This window comes from Mus caroli, chromosome 8 (genome assembly GCF_900094665.2).
Source record: "Mus caroli chromosome 8, CAROLI_EIJ_v1.1, whole genome shotgun sequence".
Taxonomy (NCBI): Eukaryota; Metazoa; Chordata; class Mammalia; order Rodentia; family Muridae; genus Mus; species Mus caroli.
The window spans coordinates 53670864-53688579 of record NC_034577.1 but is presented as its reverse complement, the minus strand read 5'-3'; the positions used below and the strand labels follow the sequence as shown (position 1 = coordinate 53688579).

The 17716-nt window shown below is 40.6% G+C and overlaps 1 protein-coding gene across 10 annotated transcripts in view; it reads right to left on the bottom strand.

Moving 5' to 3' along the window:
• Nucleotides 1–5733: 5733 nt before the first annotated feature.
• Nek1 (NIMA related kinase 1) overlaps nt 5734–17716 on the bottom strand; it is a 134614-nt gene continuing 122631 nt past the window's right edge. For 6 of the 10 annotated variants that reach the window (XM_029480468.1, XM_029480467.1, XM_029480469.1 and 3 more), the window contains 5 exons: nt 15912–16063; nt 12632–12840; nt 11842–11972; nt 10997–11129; nt 5738–6935 (listed from right to left, as the gene is read on the bottom strand). In XM_029480468.1, the coding sequence (XP_029336328.1) occupies nt 6922–6935; nt 10997–11129; nt 11842–11972; nt 12632–12840; nt 15912–16063 (639 nt within the window). In that variant the 3' untranslated portion in view covers nt 5738–6921. Of the gene's footprint in view, nt 6936–10996; nt 11130–11841; nt 11973–12631; nt 12841–15911; nt 16064–17716 lie in introns of all 10 variants that reach the window. The other 4 variants (XM_029480465.1, XM_021169624.2, XM_029480470.1 and 1 more) reach the window with 1 other exon arrangement.

Genomic DNA, 17716 nt, shown 5'->3' with positions numbered 1-17716 from the left:
GTGTGTGTGTGTGTGTGTGTGTGTGTGTGTGTGTGTGAGAGAGAGAGAGAGAGAGAGAGAGAGAGAGAGAGTTTTGCTTACAGGAATTTGTGTAAGGAGTTATTTCCAGGAGCATAGACAGCTTATCAGTGCCTACCCAGCTGAAGAAAATGTCTTTCTCCAGCAACTATCACCTCCTGACTATAGATCTTCCAAGAGAGTAGGACTCAATGGGCCCCTCCTTGCTCATGGTTGAGTGTTGACGGGCTGAGTCTTGTGCAAGTTGTCACAGCCGCTATGAGTTCAAGAGTGCAAGGGCCATGCCATGCCTAGAAGACTGTATTCTACCACACTCCACTCCTTACTCCAGGTCCTACATTCTTTCTGCTCCCTTTCTGGATAGTCCCTCAGCCTTGGAAGAGGTTATTCAGATATCCTTTATAGGACTGAGCATTCAACAGTGATATATTCTTCGAAGTTTGACCAGTTTTGTGTCTCTGAATTAACTGCTGTTATGGTTTGAATGTGCTGTATCTCTCATAGGCTCATGTGTTTGAGCACACATTTCTAGCTGATACTGCTGTTTGGAAAGGTTATGTTCAGACCTTTGAAAAGGTGGAACCTTGCAGGACGGAGCATGTGAGTCCATGAAAGGCAGCCTGTTCTCTGGTTGAGCTAGGTTGTGACCTGGGAGACCCAGCAGATAACTCTGCAAGGAATAGAAGGAAGTTTGCCACTCTCTCAGACACTAGGCTCCTGACATGGGGCCCCAGCTCCATAATTCTGTGACCATCAGTCACGTGGGGTAATGCCCCAAAGCCCTGGTATTCTGTTTGGACTCCAACCCCAGTTACCTAGCAACAGTCAGGTATGTATGTTCCTCCCCAGTTACCTGGCAACAGCCAGGTAGGCCTGGCCCACTATAAAAGGGGCTGTTTGCCCCCTTTCTTGCCCTCTTGCTCCCCCCCCCTCCACATTCCTTTCTCCCCTCTCTCCACGTGACCATGGCTGGCCTCTACGTCTCTACTCTCTCCCTCTCTCTGCCTGTCTCTGTCTCTACCACCCTCTTAGCTCCCCTTCCCACCATGATAATAAACGTCTTAAAACCATGGGTTGCCTCTTCTCATTGGGATCCACTGTGCAGGGAGCAATGGACTAGGTTTTCCTCTAAAGAGCTGAGCCTAATCTCATGCAGGAGGTCTCTGCATTTTCAGCCAAGCCACCTCTCTTCCAGACAGGAACCAGCTGGAGCTTTCTCCTCCTGCCCTTTTCCCTTTGGCCCCAGGCCAGAGCCACCGGCAGGCCCACACTTTGTTCTCAGCTCTTCCAGGGCATCTAGCAGTGTGCGGTGCCCAAGAATCTGAGAACCTGTTGTTCTAGGCCTCTGTGCAGGCGGGAACACCAAACCAATTCCCGCAAGTCCTTGGGGACCTCAGACTGAGCCTCCCCAAGCGCGGAGCGGGGGTCCTTAGTCTTCTCACAGCCTGATGCTTGGCTGGGGTGCACACAGTCAAACTTCCACCTCCACAAGCGGCCCTAGCCCTGTGGCCCCTGTAGCAGACCAGACGCGGGATATTACTTTTAATCCAAAAGAGCATGCCACTGGGAGTGGGATTTCAGGACTTTATAGCCTAGCCCCACTTACTGTTCTGATTCCAGAGGACCAATGCATTATGATTGAGTTGGCTAAAAGATCTGGCCACTATGCCTTCCCTGTCGTTATGGATAATATCTACCTCTAGAACTATGAGCCAAAATAAAGTCTTTGCCTTTAAGTCATTTGTTATGGTGTTTCATCACAACAGCAGGCATGACACTACAGACAACTGCAACCATGTGTTGCTAATGTGCAACCACTGACATTATGGCTCCATGGTCCAGGATTACCAAAAGCAGAGAGGTCTCTCTTCTGAAACACTGTCACAAAGCCAGTGGCAGCCTGATGCTGTGTCACAGTGTTACTTCACCCATTTAACTGCATTTTATACCATTTCATGTCATTAAAAAGTACTAAGTACAGTACTGAGTACACTACTACCTCATGGGGAAGAGCACATTCTTACATCTTTAGTCATTACAGTGTGTCATTACTGTTAATTTCTTAGGAGGCTAATTTATTGCTGTGGTTTGAATGTGAGATGTCTGCCATAGGCTCATGTGTTTGATCACATCCTCAGACAGTGGTACGTTCTGAGGAGGTTGTAGAATCTTTAGGAGGTGTCCATGCTGTCGGAAGTGAGTCACAGACGGTGGGTCTTGGGGTTTTATAGCCCATACTCCTTGTATGTGTGTGACTTTCTGAGTGTGAACGCAATGTGAGGAGCCAGCATCCTGCCACCATGCCTTACCTGCTCTGATGGATTGTGTCCCCCTGGAACTGTAAGCCAAATTGTTCTGTATGTTGCTTTTTTTCCGGGGTATTTTTATCACAGCAATGAGAAAGTAACTGAGACATTTATCAGCTAAATTTTATCATAAACACAAATAGAAAAAAGTAGCCTATATATTATACTGTCCAGGAGGACTATCTACAGTCTCTGCATGTATTGAGGAGGTCTTGAAGCCCTTGCAATGGATAGAGAATTCAGTAACTCCTTCAAGGGCATGACATCTACAACCTAACTTCCTCCTACTAGGACCAACCTTCTAAAGCCTCCACCACCTGCAAGAAGTATGCCAGCCTGGAGACCAAGCCTTCAGTAATACGGGCCTTTGGGGCAGTTAGGTTCCATCTAATTCTCTTATTGAACTATGAATCCTTTCATGAATTTCTTCTCAGTCTTTCAATGTATAATTTTCCAATTTTCAAATTAGGTCATCTTAGTTATATATTCTTTCTTCATTATATATGGTATCCTTGTCAGATACACATTTAGCAAGCATCTATGGCTGGACTTTTCACTTCTGGTACAGAATCTTTGGGAAAGTATGGATATGATTTTAATGGGGTCAACTTTACTTTTCTTTTATAGTTTGTACCTTTAAATGTTTAAAAATATTTTAAGCCCAAGATATTTGTTGTGGTTTTCTCGTAAACAATATTGTATCATTTGATTCACAAACAGGTTTATACTAATTTCTCTGAACAGTGTTTTATAACTGCCAGTATACAGCCTTTATACAGTTTGTCAAATTTGTTACTAAGTATTTTATAATTTTTGGTGTTGAGGCTGGCGGATTTGAGCCTGGAAGGCATCTTGAAACTGAAAGAGGGAAACTAGGCAACGAGAAAAAGATGGAACCAAGACAACTAGTCTGATCAAGGTTCAACTTTAATGCCTGGGAACACGCTTTATAAAGAAGAGGGGAGGCCCATTCCCGCCAAGCTGGAGGTCACCACGTGTAGGGTCAGATGTATCCCCGCCCAGCTGCAGGTGACCTTGTATAGGCTCGGGAACAGCTAGGCCGACTCCCTCTGCAGGTAGCAGCAGCGGCAGTGGCTGAACAATAGAGTGAAGCAGGGAGGCAGGCTCCACCCCAGGTGATCTCCTAGGGACAACAGTCAAGCCTGGCTCAGCCTGCTTCAGGCTGTGGGGGGAGGTTACAGTTTGGTGCTATTAGAAATGGTGTCTTCGATGTTTATTTTTTGAGACGGGATTTTTTATGTCTTCCAGGCTGGTCTCAAACCTGCTATGTATTAAAGGATGACCTTGAACCTTGATCCTCCTGCATCCACTTCCTATGCACTGGGATCAGGAGGCCCACTTTTTATGTGGTTCCAGAACTTTGTGCATGCCAGGGAAGCTATGAACTGAGCTATAACCCCAGCTCAATGGCCTTAGCTCTTTAGTTTTTGCAGTCACTGTATAGATCCCCACCCCCATTTTTATGTCTTGCCTACCATGTCATTTGTGAATATTTCCTTTCTTTATAATTTGTCTGTTTTCTGATCTCAAATGAAGCAAGCATGAAAGAACCATGCTCTTTTCCGCTTTAAGGAGAAACTATTGTTTTAAGCACACCAACTGTAGGTCTAGGTTTTTATGAGGCCTTTATCAGATTGAAGTTTTTCCCTTCTGTTTCCAGTATGCAAAAAATGCATGGGAATCAATCCTTAATTCTCTCAAATGAGCTTCCCTTCCATGTCAAGGCCTTTTTCCTTCTGGTCTGTTGATATAAAGACTTGCATCATTACTCAAATGTTGAAGCAATCCTGTGTTCCTAGCATTTACTCCACTTGGTTACAATCCATTTGATCTGTTGTTGAGCTTGAGTGGCTAATTTTTCTTTTCTTTGTTTTAAATCATTGCTCAGGAAGTGTGAGTCGTTAGTTGTCTTTGATTACAATCTCCCTTCACTTGTTCTTCGCCCACTGTGGGAACACGTGGTGCTCTGCTCTCCTGAGCGTGGACAATGTTCCCTGCATTCCTGTATTTTACAGTAGCTTATGTAGAATACAGAAGTGCTTGATCGAAGTTATCACGGGATGCATCTGGTAGGCTCCAATGTGGAAGGCTGTACATTACATTTTTCTTTCATAATTAGCTGTAAGGCTATGAGTAATTAGATAAAGGCTTCTTGTGTGAGCTTGGGTAATACTGTGGATTAAAAGTTTGTGACTCCTCTTCAACTGAACAATCCTAATCACTAAGAAGAGCTAGTGGGCATGGGGCTGCCAAGCGAGCAGTCAAGAGTCAGTGAGGTCGTAAGAATGGACCTGGATGCTACAGAACTAGCGACACAGTAGAGAGCTCACCTTCACGGCCTCATGAGGAAGTTGTACCTGGAAGCTGCCTTGAGAACCTGCACTAGAAACCACGACAGTGGACTTCTTGCCACTATGCTATTGTAAAAAACTCCCCTGTCTGTTATAGTAACCTAGCACAGGCAGGTTTTGTTCAAGAAAAAGATATTTTGAATGGTTTGGGCATGAACTGCTCTTTTTCCTTCTAATCTGTTAGATGGCTATCGGATACAGAGTCAGTCATCCTCATTCCAGATATTTTAAATTATGTATCAAGTATTTTTTAATCTAGCTACAGATTTATCAGTATTATTGATATCATTTAATTAATGCCCCTTGGATTCTTCAGTTTTGTTTACATTGGATTGATTAGCCATTTAGGAGAATAATTTCCTTTAGATACTTTGAATTTACTTCTGGTTCAAGGTAGAGGCTTAAGTTATTGAATTGTTTATAACTGTGTAATGTAAGAAACTGCACTTTAACCTGTGAGTTCAATATATCCAAGAAATGCTAGAGACCCCTGATTTTCTTGGCTATGAGCTCTCCACTCCCACCCTGTGTTCTCCTATGAGTTGTGGACCTACAGCCCTGTCTCCAGCCCATCACTGTTGTAGGGTTAGTCTTCCTTAGTGCTATAAAGCCATCCGATCAGTGTTTTGTCTGGTGTAGTTCTTAAAGATAAACCTGCTTTCTCTCATATTATCGCAGACAACATTCAGGACTCATTGTTTTCTGGCACATATTTTCTAAGTATATGTTCTGGGCTGAAGATGGTCTGTGTCCAAGGGTCCATGTGCTGAAAGTGTGGCTTGCAGGGTGATGGTGGGGAGGTGTGGCCTTGGGAGGCAGGGCCTGTTAGTAGGTCCTTAAGGTTGCCAAGGTCTTTTGCAGATTACCATATCTTCAGGGAAGGGTTGCTTAAAAGCCCAAGTTTCGCCCTATTTACTGCCTGGCACCATGCTTCCAGATGTAATCTCTTCCCCTGCACACACCCCTGCCATGCTGAGTCTGCCTTAAGATGATGGAGATATTGAGAACAGCGTTAATAAGGACAACTGATATACTTTAGGTACATAATAAAAATTTAATAGTACAAAATAAAAATATAAAAATCAGCTATTTACTTTTGGATGTTAGAAATAATATACATAATAAAGTCAACACAGTACTAATAGTGCTACAAGGTAAGATTCCATGTTTCAGATGACAGCTTACACCAATCAGGCTGATTGGTACCAAAAAGCACACATTTCTGCTTTTATTTTATTAGGAACACCTGGACTGTAGAGAATGACACAATGTATACTTGGCAAATTCTGAAACTATAACTGTTTCTATATATAGGTTCACATAACTGAAACTATGTGACCATCATTGTAATAACCTGGTTAAATCCTCACCTGAAAATAAAAGGCAAACACTTCCCCATAGTAGTTACTAAATTGTCACAGTGCCAATAGAAAAAGGGCCCTCTCTCCTTTTTAACACAGGTGACCACGGAGGCACATGTATGCGAGGAGCTAAAAACCAAAAGGGCAATTTTATGCTATATGCTAGGTTTAAATTTATAGCCTGATTTTTAGATACAGCGTTTCTGGTCTATAAAGAGAAACAGAAGAATCAGGGAACTTTCAAGTGTCAGGAAATATAACTTTGCTATTCCTTCAAAATTAAATCTTTCAATGATTTTTAGGATTGCTTCTACAGCCTGTTTTCATCAGGCTAGCTCAGGGAGAGATCCAGTGGTTGAAAATAACTCGAGAATACAAACTTCAAGGCTAAAATTTCATCTTCTAAATGTATATATTTGAATAGAGCCCTTGACAAGAATTATTTAATGTGAACTGCTAGCCAGGATAAAAAATGTTAGACAGAAAAAGAAAAAGAATTCATGCTGAAATTTAAATGAAACACCAAAAGCAGGTCTTTTTTGATATAGCCAACTCTTCCACAGAAAGACAGTTGCTAAAAGTAGTTCCTTATTGCACAATAAATTTTCAGTTGAGTCAATGCTTTGGTGAGGTGATTTAAAGAAACATACATTCTATGAGAGTTAGCTGTAGAATCCATTAAACAAAATAAGGTAGATAAAATGTGAGGAAGAATATCACGCTTCTTAATTTTTTTCATGCAATAAGCATGCCCATCTTAAATCTGGTATTTCTCATAAATAATCTCTATGTCCCAGGAAGCTTGTATTATGAGCCAAGTTCAAATGTGTTCTTACAGTTGACTATTAAAGAATGTCCTGAGGATTATTCATCATTATCTGTAGAAAAAAGAAAAAAATAATTCACTTCATTTTAGTTCAAGCATTATCTATGTTTTTTATAAAAAGCATTTTTCCTTTCTAAAGATTAGTTCAGCATTAAATATAATTTTGTTATAATAGCACATATTCATTGTACAACATCCAGACAGTATTATAAAGTATGAAGGTACAAAATTTCAAAGACAACTAGTGTTACAACTATGCACATATAAATCCTCAGATTGCCTTGTGGATCACAAATAACTAAGAAAATTAGACCACGATGCAGGCTTGGGACATGAGGTTTCCACATAAGACACACAATAGAAAGATAAATAAAGAAGAGCAGTGATGGGGCTGGAGAGACAGCTCAGCGGTTAAGAGCACTGACTGCTCTTCTGAAGGTCCTGAGTTCAAATCCCAGCAACCACATAGTGGCGCACAACGATCTGTAATGGGATCTGATGCCCTCTTCTGGTATGCCTGAAGACAGCTACAGTGTACTTATGTATAATAATAAGTAAATCTTAAAAAAAAAAAAAAAAGACGTGCAGTGATATGAAAAGCAAGATTATAAATGCTCATGGTAGAGTCTCTGTGGTGGGTATGTCAGGTACCACTATAGTGTTCAACTTCTCTATATGGTGAACACCTCACAATAGAATGCTGTAGGACAAATGATGTATATATTCCATGTGGCTTTAATGTCTGCACACCATTGCATTTTATGAGCATGACATAATGCATTAGCTATTCTTATTTACATAAACCACAAGAATGTTTATTCTTAAAAACATCTGAATGAATTAAGCACATTGATTTGCTTATCACGCTGGCACCCGAGTAAACCCAAGCACCCTGTCAAACACTACACTCTGTACAGCCCCTACTTTCTACTCACTCCCTACCTGCTTAACATGTCCACAAACCTGATCACCAGGTCATGACAATATCTGAAATAGTCCCTGAGTTAGTTACCAATCGCCACTCATCTTCTCTACTGCAGTGTTTTGTGTCCTTCTATACAGGATGTCTTCTCCTGCAGGACCCTCTGTTTCAGCCCATAGAGTGATGCCACTGCTTCATGCAACTTAATCCACTCAGTTTGAGTTATGCATTGCTTCAGATAATCCGGAAAGCAATGAGCACTATGTGCCTACCTAGCATGAACACAGGTTAACTTTTGCTCCTACTGATTCTGATATTTAAGAAAACCATATTATAAGCAGTCTACTTTTCCACTTTGGTGACCTTTTCTCCGTTTCTAGGAACATTTTTAAGGACACTAAATTAATGTATATTTTTCTTGCTTATACTTTTTCACTGTTATTAAACATATGTAAAAGTAAACAGTATTGTTTTAGATGTCATATAAGTCATATCACATAACTTTAACTTAGGTCTCTGGGCTTATGTATATTGATAGCTGAAGATTTGGTTCATTTATTTGAATAGCTGTATAGAATTTCACTACATAAACACAATACAAAATTCCATCTAAAATGAATGTGAATGGAAGGTACATTGAAAAAAAAACCCACATGCTTGGCCTGCTGCTGCTCAGTGGGAGGACTTGGTAACCTCTGCCAATCCTCCATTGGCCACACATTCATTTGTGAAGGAGCACCTAGAAACAGTTTTAAGTAACCCACAAATTACTACCTCTATTTGACTTTTGACTCTGGAAAGCAGCTATATAAGGGCTAGGCAGTGTTAACTTTTCCAACAGAGATAGTTATTAATGCTCACCAAACCTGCACTGTAACAGTTATCATGGGAGCTGGTCATTTTGGGGACTCAGACAATTTCCAGTGGAATTAAACAGAAATGATATTAGGCAATGACTTTAAAGGTTAAAATGTTGTTTGTGGTGTGGGTATATGCACGAGAGCAGGTATGTGTGCAGGTGCACCTTCTATGTGTGCATATGCAGAGACCACCAGTGAATGTCCACATGCTTTCCTCAATCTCTTCACCTCACTTTTGAGACAATCTTTCAAGAGAATCTTGTTTCTAGTATGCCCCTTACTAGCTTTACTTTGAATGAGTTGGATCAGATTTTGCCACAGAGAATAAAAGCGTGTAAGCATCATACACATGGCATGATTACTTATCTCTTCAACAGGATTTAAAGCACAGCTATACATAAGACTGCTTGATCAGAGATTCAACTGCTCCATACAAGGAGGCTCTCTTTATTCTTAATCCAGTGACTATGTGTGTTAGCTTTTATTCAGATAATGTATTTCACATGAGCTTATTCAGTAGTAAGTTAAAGTATGTTATTAAAACTGCTTTCTATTTTCTCCCCAGGCTGAAGAGATTACAGCCAGGCTCTGTCCTTTCTGTTTCCACTGCTTACCCCAGCAGAGCTGACCATGCTTCTTGAGGGCTGTATGGCCCAGCCTAGCTTGTGACCCTGTAAGTGAATGGGCTTCTATGAAGCCAGGAGCCCTTTAGAAACCACTCAGCTGTGCCAATTCTACCTTGTGGCTCACTTGACTGTTACAGCTCTCCACTGAAGGGGCAAGGCAAACTAAAAGCTTTTCAGATACTTGACAAACAATTCTGCAGCCTGAGCAAACTCCTTGTGGAGAGCTCCATTTGAAGAAGCCTTGTGCAGAGCTGCCTGAGGAAGGGCCAGGCGAGTGAGACGACAACTGCCTAGACCTCACCACAGACATCCTGAAACAGTCATTCTCTGGCCTTGTGCTGTTAGCTTACACAATGATGTGAGAAGTAACCTATGAAGTCCAAAATTTACAGGCTATTTCTCATCTCAGAACAGGTCAGATGGAGTTCAAGATCTCAGTAGACTCAGGAACCTGAACGTTTCAGATACCAGTTAAACTAGAGACTTTCATCTTAATGATCAAGTAATCTTTTATCATTTCAGAAAATAAACCACAAATTTTATGGTAGTATAACTGAAGGGCATTTTCAAAGTCGTAACACTTCAGTTGTAGTAAGATCTATAGACCTTTTGATTCTGTTGTACGTGGGAGGAAAACAAAACCCTTTCCCTTCTTAAAGGGATCAGTATTAGTCTGAACTTTAAGGCGGCACATGAAAGATGGCTAGGCATGGTGGTGAAGGGAAAGGCAGGACGTGCGTGTGCTTGAGGCTATCCTAGCGAGTGCAGCAAGACCTTGTCTCAAACAAGAACAAAACCAAGACAGCAAACAGATCTGGAGAACTGTTTCCACCACAGACTGTTGGCCTCTAAGGAACAGTCTGCTTTGTTTCTGACTGCACGAGTCTGGTTTTCTGCTTCACTGTAAAGTTTTTACAGGTTTCACAATGGAGACCTTCTTAACGGTATCATAATTTTACTCCATCTCTTCTTTTGTGCTTATCTAATATACTATGTTCTGAAATATTTTTAAAACTTATTTTAATTTTTGTACCTGGATGCATTTTAAAAAGGGATCTTAAGTTGTTTTTAACAGGAGGGAATATAAATATATTTTAATAAAAATTGCATTGTTAAAATTAAACATCAAGATTCAAAACTTCTGTTTTGGTCTACAAATTAAATCTTTAAAGTAAATGTATTAGTTTTGCCAACCATGTTACAAATAAATTCATGCTCAGAATTTTATATTTTCTTCCTCTGCAAAAGAGTTTAATGACACATCATTGATGAGAATTATTCTAAAGAGCTTAAGCTTTCAATTGGAGACTTAAGATTTTTTACTCAAGGGCTGGAGAGATGGCTCAGTGGCTCAGAGTATGAGTTCAGTTCTCAGAACCGTCTGTAACACCAGTTCCAGGGGATCTGATGCCCTCATAAGGTTTCTGTGGGAAACGTACACACAGTGCACACACATACATGTAGGCAAAATGCCTGCATACATAAATAAATAATGCATTAAACATTCACTCAAACATTACTTACAAACTATAGGACAGTGACTTAATGTGACAGGGCAGAGGGACAGTTGCTTCAAAGTATCAGATAGGCTCTAGCACAGACCACATCAAAGCCCATTTGCTGGGAGAGTCTCATCACACATCTGCCATCTTTTTCTTCTTCTCCTCTCATTTGTTTAGAATATGAAGACACAAGAAAACTTTACCTTCCTGATAGGCTCCATCTGCCATGACTAAATGCAGAATCTTGGCATAGAGATGCTGATGCTCATTGCCCAAAATATTCTCAACTATTGTTGAACAAATTTCAATATTTTCATCTTCATCCTCATGAATAGCCTATGCCAAATTACCAAATGTAAGTTAATACGGAAGCTGCTAAAGGAGAGAAGCAATTAATAATAGCCTAGGAACCATAATAGTGACGAGCACAGCCAGCGCTGCTGGAAGGTCTGATAGTGGCACTTGTATCTCAGTGGTAACCAATAGCTGTCTGACTAGACCCCAGGCCTGCTCAACACGGGGGAAACTATGCCTAGTACTAGAAACCTACCCAGTATACACCGCTGGTGACATCAGGGATCTTAGAAGAAAACCCACTACTACCACGTTCCTAAACTAGCCTGATTCCTAACTGCATCTAAGTACTTACCATTATAAGTTAAGTGTAGATCTCACCCTTCAACACAGAAGCTTATCTTTACACTAGCAGGAGACCATTACACAAAGCTAAACCTAGTTAAAATACAGAGAATAAACCATCATAGGAATTGATGGCCCCAAATGATACATGTGTCTATCCTTTTCTATTTAACATCAGTGGTTAAATAACAGGAGGTTGTGAATTGGGGAGGGGACCCATATGGAAGACGCAGGAAGAAAGAGTGGGAGAAATGATGCAATTAAACTTTAACAGTTAATGTGCCAATGCTAACTTAAGTGGAGCCTTCAGTGTGTGTGTGCCGACATTGATCCTAATGCAGTGATGAAGGCAGCCAACATGTCACTCCTCTTCAGCAGCACATCAGAGACAGTGTCTAAGTTCACTCACCTTTACTTTCTCATAAACCTCAAAGAACTTTTCAAAGCCCATTTCTTGCTCCAAGTGAAGTCTTAGTTCCTCTAAATGGTTAAAGACACTGTCATATTCACATTCACTAGTGGTCTCAGCGTCACTATTATCTAAAAAAAAAAAAGGTACTTTATGAATAAAAGTAATTTTATAATATTAGACTAGCATCAATGATAAGTGAACTTTGGGTTTCTGTATTCTTCTACCTTCAATACAGCAGTCTTCACTAGGGTATCTGGACATCAAAGCACAGGTAAAGCTGTCTTACTCAGGAATCTGAGTGTGAGAATTGTCTCCTTAAGGACATAAGTAGTAAATCAGGGAACTACAGAAAGATTCCCAGAAACCTCACTATTGAATGTTAGTTCGGAAACAAATGGAAAAAAAAATCACATTTTGATGTTCTGAAATGAAGCAACCAAACCTATGATGAAGGCTTGACAAACATGGAACAAAACATGCAAAGACGCAGATGCAGATGAGCCAAGAAGCATACATACCAAACTAAATTATTAGCTTTATTACTAAAAAAAAAAAAAAGTCAAGGAACAGGGGCCAAAACAGAGAGAAAACACTTCAGAAGTCACTTAACAGAAGAACTGAGAACTGGAACACACAGTGAGCACAAGACAGACAGACGTACACATCAGCTGTAAGGCTCGACATGTCCCTATCAGATACCAGGAAACCACCTCCTACGTGAACTCTGAGCAGAGAGACAGAAACGGGCGCTCAGCCATGAGCAGCGTGAGCCACCGTGAACACACACCTGAGTGCCATTCCTCGTTCAGGGCGCTTTCGCTGCTGGGGTTGTCCTCCTCGTCTGGGGCATCTGTCCCTCTTGCTGTCTGTTCCACATCGCTGCTTTTTAAGACAGACTCTTCCTCCTCACTGTATTCGTCACCTGGTTGCTCCCTAAGTAGCTGCTCCATTGAGGCCTGAAGTTCTTGTAAATCTGTGTCAGTTTCTTCAAATACACTGAAATTTAAAGAGTTAAACTGAATACTGCCTAAACTTTAACTTATTTTGAAATGGTGCATTCTCTCCCACTTAAAAGTACTAACTGTGGATAAAAAAGAAGTCCGAAACAAGCATATAGAGTTTTTAACTAAGGAACTGAGGATGAATACAACTGAGGAAAACAGTACGTGAGGGATACTCTGCAATTTATAAACTAGGTGATTTGCTTAAATTGGTCCTGATTTGCAGAGGAGAATCATGTAGCTATTAACCTCAGTCACTGCTTAAACTTTGCAACAAAGGTTTGTGTCTGTGTGTCCCACCTGTAGTTGGGGAATTTAAGAAAGCAGAGATGTTTATCATAGGTTTTTTAAAAAATGAATTAATAGTCAAATGTTTAAAGGAAAATTGGAAAAACCATTTTCCAATTTTGAAAGTTTATCACAATCTTAATGTAGATACTAGCTGTGTACTATATGCAAGGATTTCCATGGAATGTATTTGAATTTTTAGAGACATGTATTTAAGGTCTTGCATAATATTTGTGCTTTTTAAGGCTAACAGGATGATGATACAGTGAATATAATAGTCAGGAGAAATTTATCTTTATGTGTATATTCCTGAAAAGAATTCTAAAATATGTAAATAGATTTTCCCAAGAATAAAACAATGGCCATAATCCTCACAGGAGAATTTTGTTTTCAAGGCATTAGTCAGAATATAAATGATATTTTCTGAGATTTAAAATGTGGAATAAATTTATAGGTAAAAATCTTATATGTGTGTAGTACACTTACTAAGGAGTTTCATCCTATTTAAATTTTATCCAAATGAAACTCATGGTAGAGACATGAAAATATAAAAGAGGCCTTATCAATGGATCTCTAGCCTCTGTCCTTGGGCACCTGTACAGTAACCGAGAAACTCAGTTCTAAGACTCCCAGTTTATCTCTGAGCACATGCATGAAGGCGAGGAGTTACCTGAGTCTGATGTGTGAGGCCTTGTAGTGAGGGCTCAGGGCCCTCTCGGCAGGAGTCCCTAGACTAGAAATGCAATGCTAAGAAATATATAGGGCTAATGAGGACACTTCCCAAAGTTTACAGCCAACTCCCAAATACACTCTATGAGACCTTGAAGACAATTTACATTAATGGAAAAGAAAATAATCATTTACACAGAAATATCTTTATTTTGTACTTATGCATACTAACTAGCCATTTGACTTTGTGGAAGCTACAGAAAACAATCTGATCAGAACAAGACTTGGTGTTTAATGAGAAGCCTAACTCTTCATGTAATCTTTCATGTGAAGACTATTATGTTGACCTGCTGATAACCCACTTATTAGCTAGAGGAAATAATGGCCAAGACATAGAGGAGTTAAAATTCGTGAGGCCAGCCTGACTGTTGCCTAAGAAAAATGTGAGAAGATCTAATACTGTATGAAATCAGCATTCACAAGTCTCTGTTAGTGTACTGGCTAGTTTTGTGTCAACTTGACACAGGCTGGAGTTATCACAGAGAAAGGAGCTTCAGTTGGGAAAATGCCTCTATGAGATCCAGCTGTAAGGCATTTTCTCAATTAGTGATCAAGGGGGAAAGGCCCCTTGTAGGTGGATCATCTCTGGGCTGGTAGTCTTGGGTTCTATAAGAGAGCAGGCTGAGCAAGCCAGAGGAGGCAAGCCAGTAAGGAACATCCCTCTGTGCCTTCTGCATCAGCTCCAGCTCTGTGACCTGCTTGAGTTCCAGTCCTGACTTCCTTCGGTGATGAACAGCAGTGTGGAAGTGTAAGCTGAATAAACCCTTTCCTCCCCATCTTGCTTCTTGGTCATGATGTTCGTGCAGGAATAGAAGAAACCCTGACTAAGACAGTTAGGTTATTTGAAATCTGGCCCTAAGCTTAGTTTTTAGTTCTTATTATAAAATCTGGAGAAAGGTACGGACCCAAGTCAGTTTCCAAAGACAAACAAGTAGATGTAGAATAGTTTTGTTACAGCTGGCTCAATTACAAATGGTTCATTTTACTTACAGAGGACAAACCCACAAACCCCATTACCCAGCACTTTGTCAACCATAAGTGATGTATGTTGTGTTCCCCAGAAAGCCGACTAAAATAGGAACTGAAGTGACCTCCCTCCAAACTACTAGGTTCCTAGTAAGATCCACGGGTCTCTAAGGGCTGATGAGAAAATGGAGCGTCATTAGGAAGAAGTAACAACATGTCAGATGCAGCAATCCTGACACCAACTGCAGCCTCACTCAGGCTAAGCTACTCTACCCGAGCTACACCCCTGCACCAGACTCCTACGCTGTGCTGCTTCTAGCATCTGATTGCAGGATATTTTGGTTTATTCCTCTGAGTTTGTCATACTTGTTTGAGGCAGTTGGAAGGCTAAAACTGCAGAAGCCAAGAAGGACTCTTATCTAAGGCTCAGCCAACATTTCCCATAACTTTCAGAAACATTGTTACATTTCTTCCTGAGTTCTATATTTCCCATGAATCACAAGAAAGGAATTTTCTGTAAGCAATGAAGTTACATGCCAACCAACACACACACACACACACACACACACACACACACACACACACAGTTACCTTACCCCACTTCCACATATACCACAAAAATAAAATCCTCACTGATACATCCTGAAATCAAATGTCACAAAACAGATAGGAAAGTTTTCAGCATCTCCCTGATGTCATGCAGAGGGTTTAATACTTCCCTGCTTCCCATCTCAATCCTAGTAGAATGGAGATTTCACTATTCAACAGGCATTATCCTGTGAAAATTATTTAACCACTATTTAGTAATCAGTATTGTCACATCAGTGTACTAGATGGCTGTTAATGGGGGAAAAAACAGTGAGCATAAATACAAGCCATTTTTATGTGTCTCAAATGAGACAGTAAATTATTTAGAGGCAGCCATACATTTTCAAAAAGTTTGATTACACTTTAACAAAGTTATAAGAGCTTGAAGGGCGAAGAAAAGGCAGCTGTAGACCATACTCACTCTCTGGACTTTGAAGAAAATCCCAATCTAGATGTCAAAGTGATACTGGCATTTGTTAGTGGTCCTATACTTACGTGTCTTCGGAATCAGAAGGCCCTTCTTTAATTCGTTCATCTTCCAGCTCATCGATTTCAAGACTGTCTTGATGAACGTCTCCCACAGTGGGAACATCCATTAGGGTTCTGAACAGCTTGGAAAGATCTGGAAGTGAACAGGTCCTCAGCATCTACAGAGAGGTTCACAGATTGCTCATTAGGAGGAAGAGAATTGAAATCAAAGAGAGGAAATCAGAGGTAATAATAATTACAATACTTAAATCATGTAGTTAGATCTAAAGGATTCAATGGGGCCTTGCCCAAGGTTAGAACCCAATTTTCTTAAAGTTCAGCTCATATGAGCAACACTAGATAGACTTATTAAACACTCATATGCATGTATGTACCAATAATCATTAAACAAGAGGCCATGAATTCGAGAGGATGTGCAAGTACACGGGATGAGTTGGAGGAGGAGATGGAGGGTTGGAAATGATGCAAATGTAGTACTCATGTCGGAAAAATAGTTAAAAATTCAGCTAGCATTTTTTTTTTTCATAAAGAAAGTTAAACTTGTGAATAATGATTGGGCTTTAGCATAGCAGTTCAGCTGGGTCAGCTTTTAAAGAGTGGAGAGTGGCTATTTAGGAGATACACTTGGCCTTGAAATGCCAAACTGCTGGCAATCAGGTGTGAGAAGCACCCGTTGGTTCTTTTTCATGTGTATTGTTTCTCCTACCTTCCTGTGGTCAACTTGCCCTGTGCAGACCTGCTGAAAGCTGAAGTGAGTTGTCTGGAGCGCGGTGAAGCTCTATGATGTTCAGTCAGCCACTGTGCAGCACTTACTCCGAGGAGCTGCTGGCTGGCTAACATGGGTTAGATCAGTGTGAAGAGAAACCTGACTTTGCTTCCCCAAGATGGGGCTGAGTGGGGACCTCATGTTCAGACAGAAGGACAAGTTCTTTGAGGGCAATGAGGAAAAGCATTTATACCACCACCAAGAAGGAAGTAGGCCAACTGTGCTAAAGAAAAAAAAAAAACAAACAAAACAACAGACAGCGGAGGTGTTGAAAACGAAATCAGTGTTGGATAAGAGCAGAAATAACTGGAAGCGTCTCTATTAGTCAACCTTTCAACAATCAGCATGTGACAAACAGGAGACGAGACAGATAGCTGTGGACCTGTCTCTGGGCTGGGTCAACTCTCCAGGAATCTGAGATTGAAATGTTGAGTGCTAGGCCCTGAAAAGAGCTCTGCATTACAGGGAAGGCTTTGAAGAAAACACACAGTGATGGAAATTTGCATAGTTGGCCAATTTTCTTAGTGCAGCATTTCAGAATAATAAAGAATAGGTTCCCATTGTTTGAACACAATTTCTACATTACACTAATTAAGGAAATGATCATCAGTTACAAACTGGTGAAGCTGGCAAAAGTGGTAAAAAAACAAACCAACAAAACCTAGTGCTTATTAAAGCATTTAAAGATGGCAATGGTGCTGAGGTATGTCTTTCAGTGCCACTCAACTGCCCCCAGTGCTGGGACTGCAGGTGCCCCACATCCAACTTTGGACTTACTAAGATTTGGGCCATGTGAGCCAGAAGAATACGAAGTAGGCACTTGTAACAATCTATGCAGGCTGACTGCTAACCAACAAAATAAACAGGATACATTACACAATTAAACTTGAGGATGTCATATATACAGGCTGGAAAATTTAGCTCATCCTAGCATTTTTTAGGAACTCAAAACAATTTTAATTTATTCCTCTTAATAGTTAAAATAACTTTTTTCCCACTGTGATATGTAGCCCAGGAATGTGACCTTCCTGCTTCTGCCCACCAA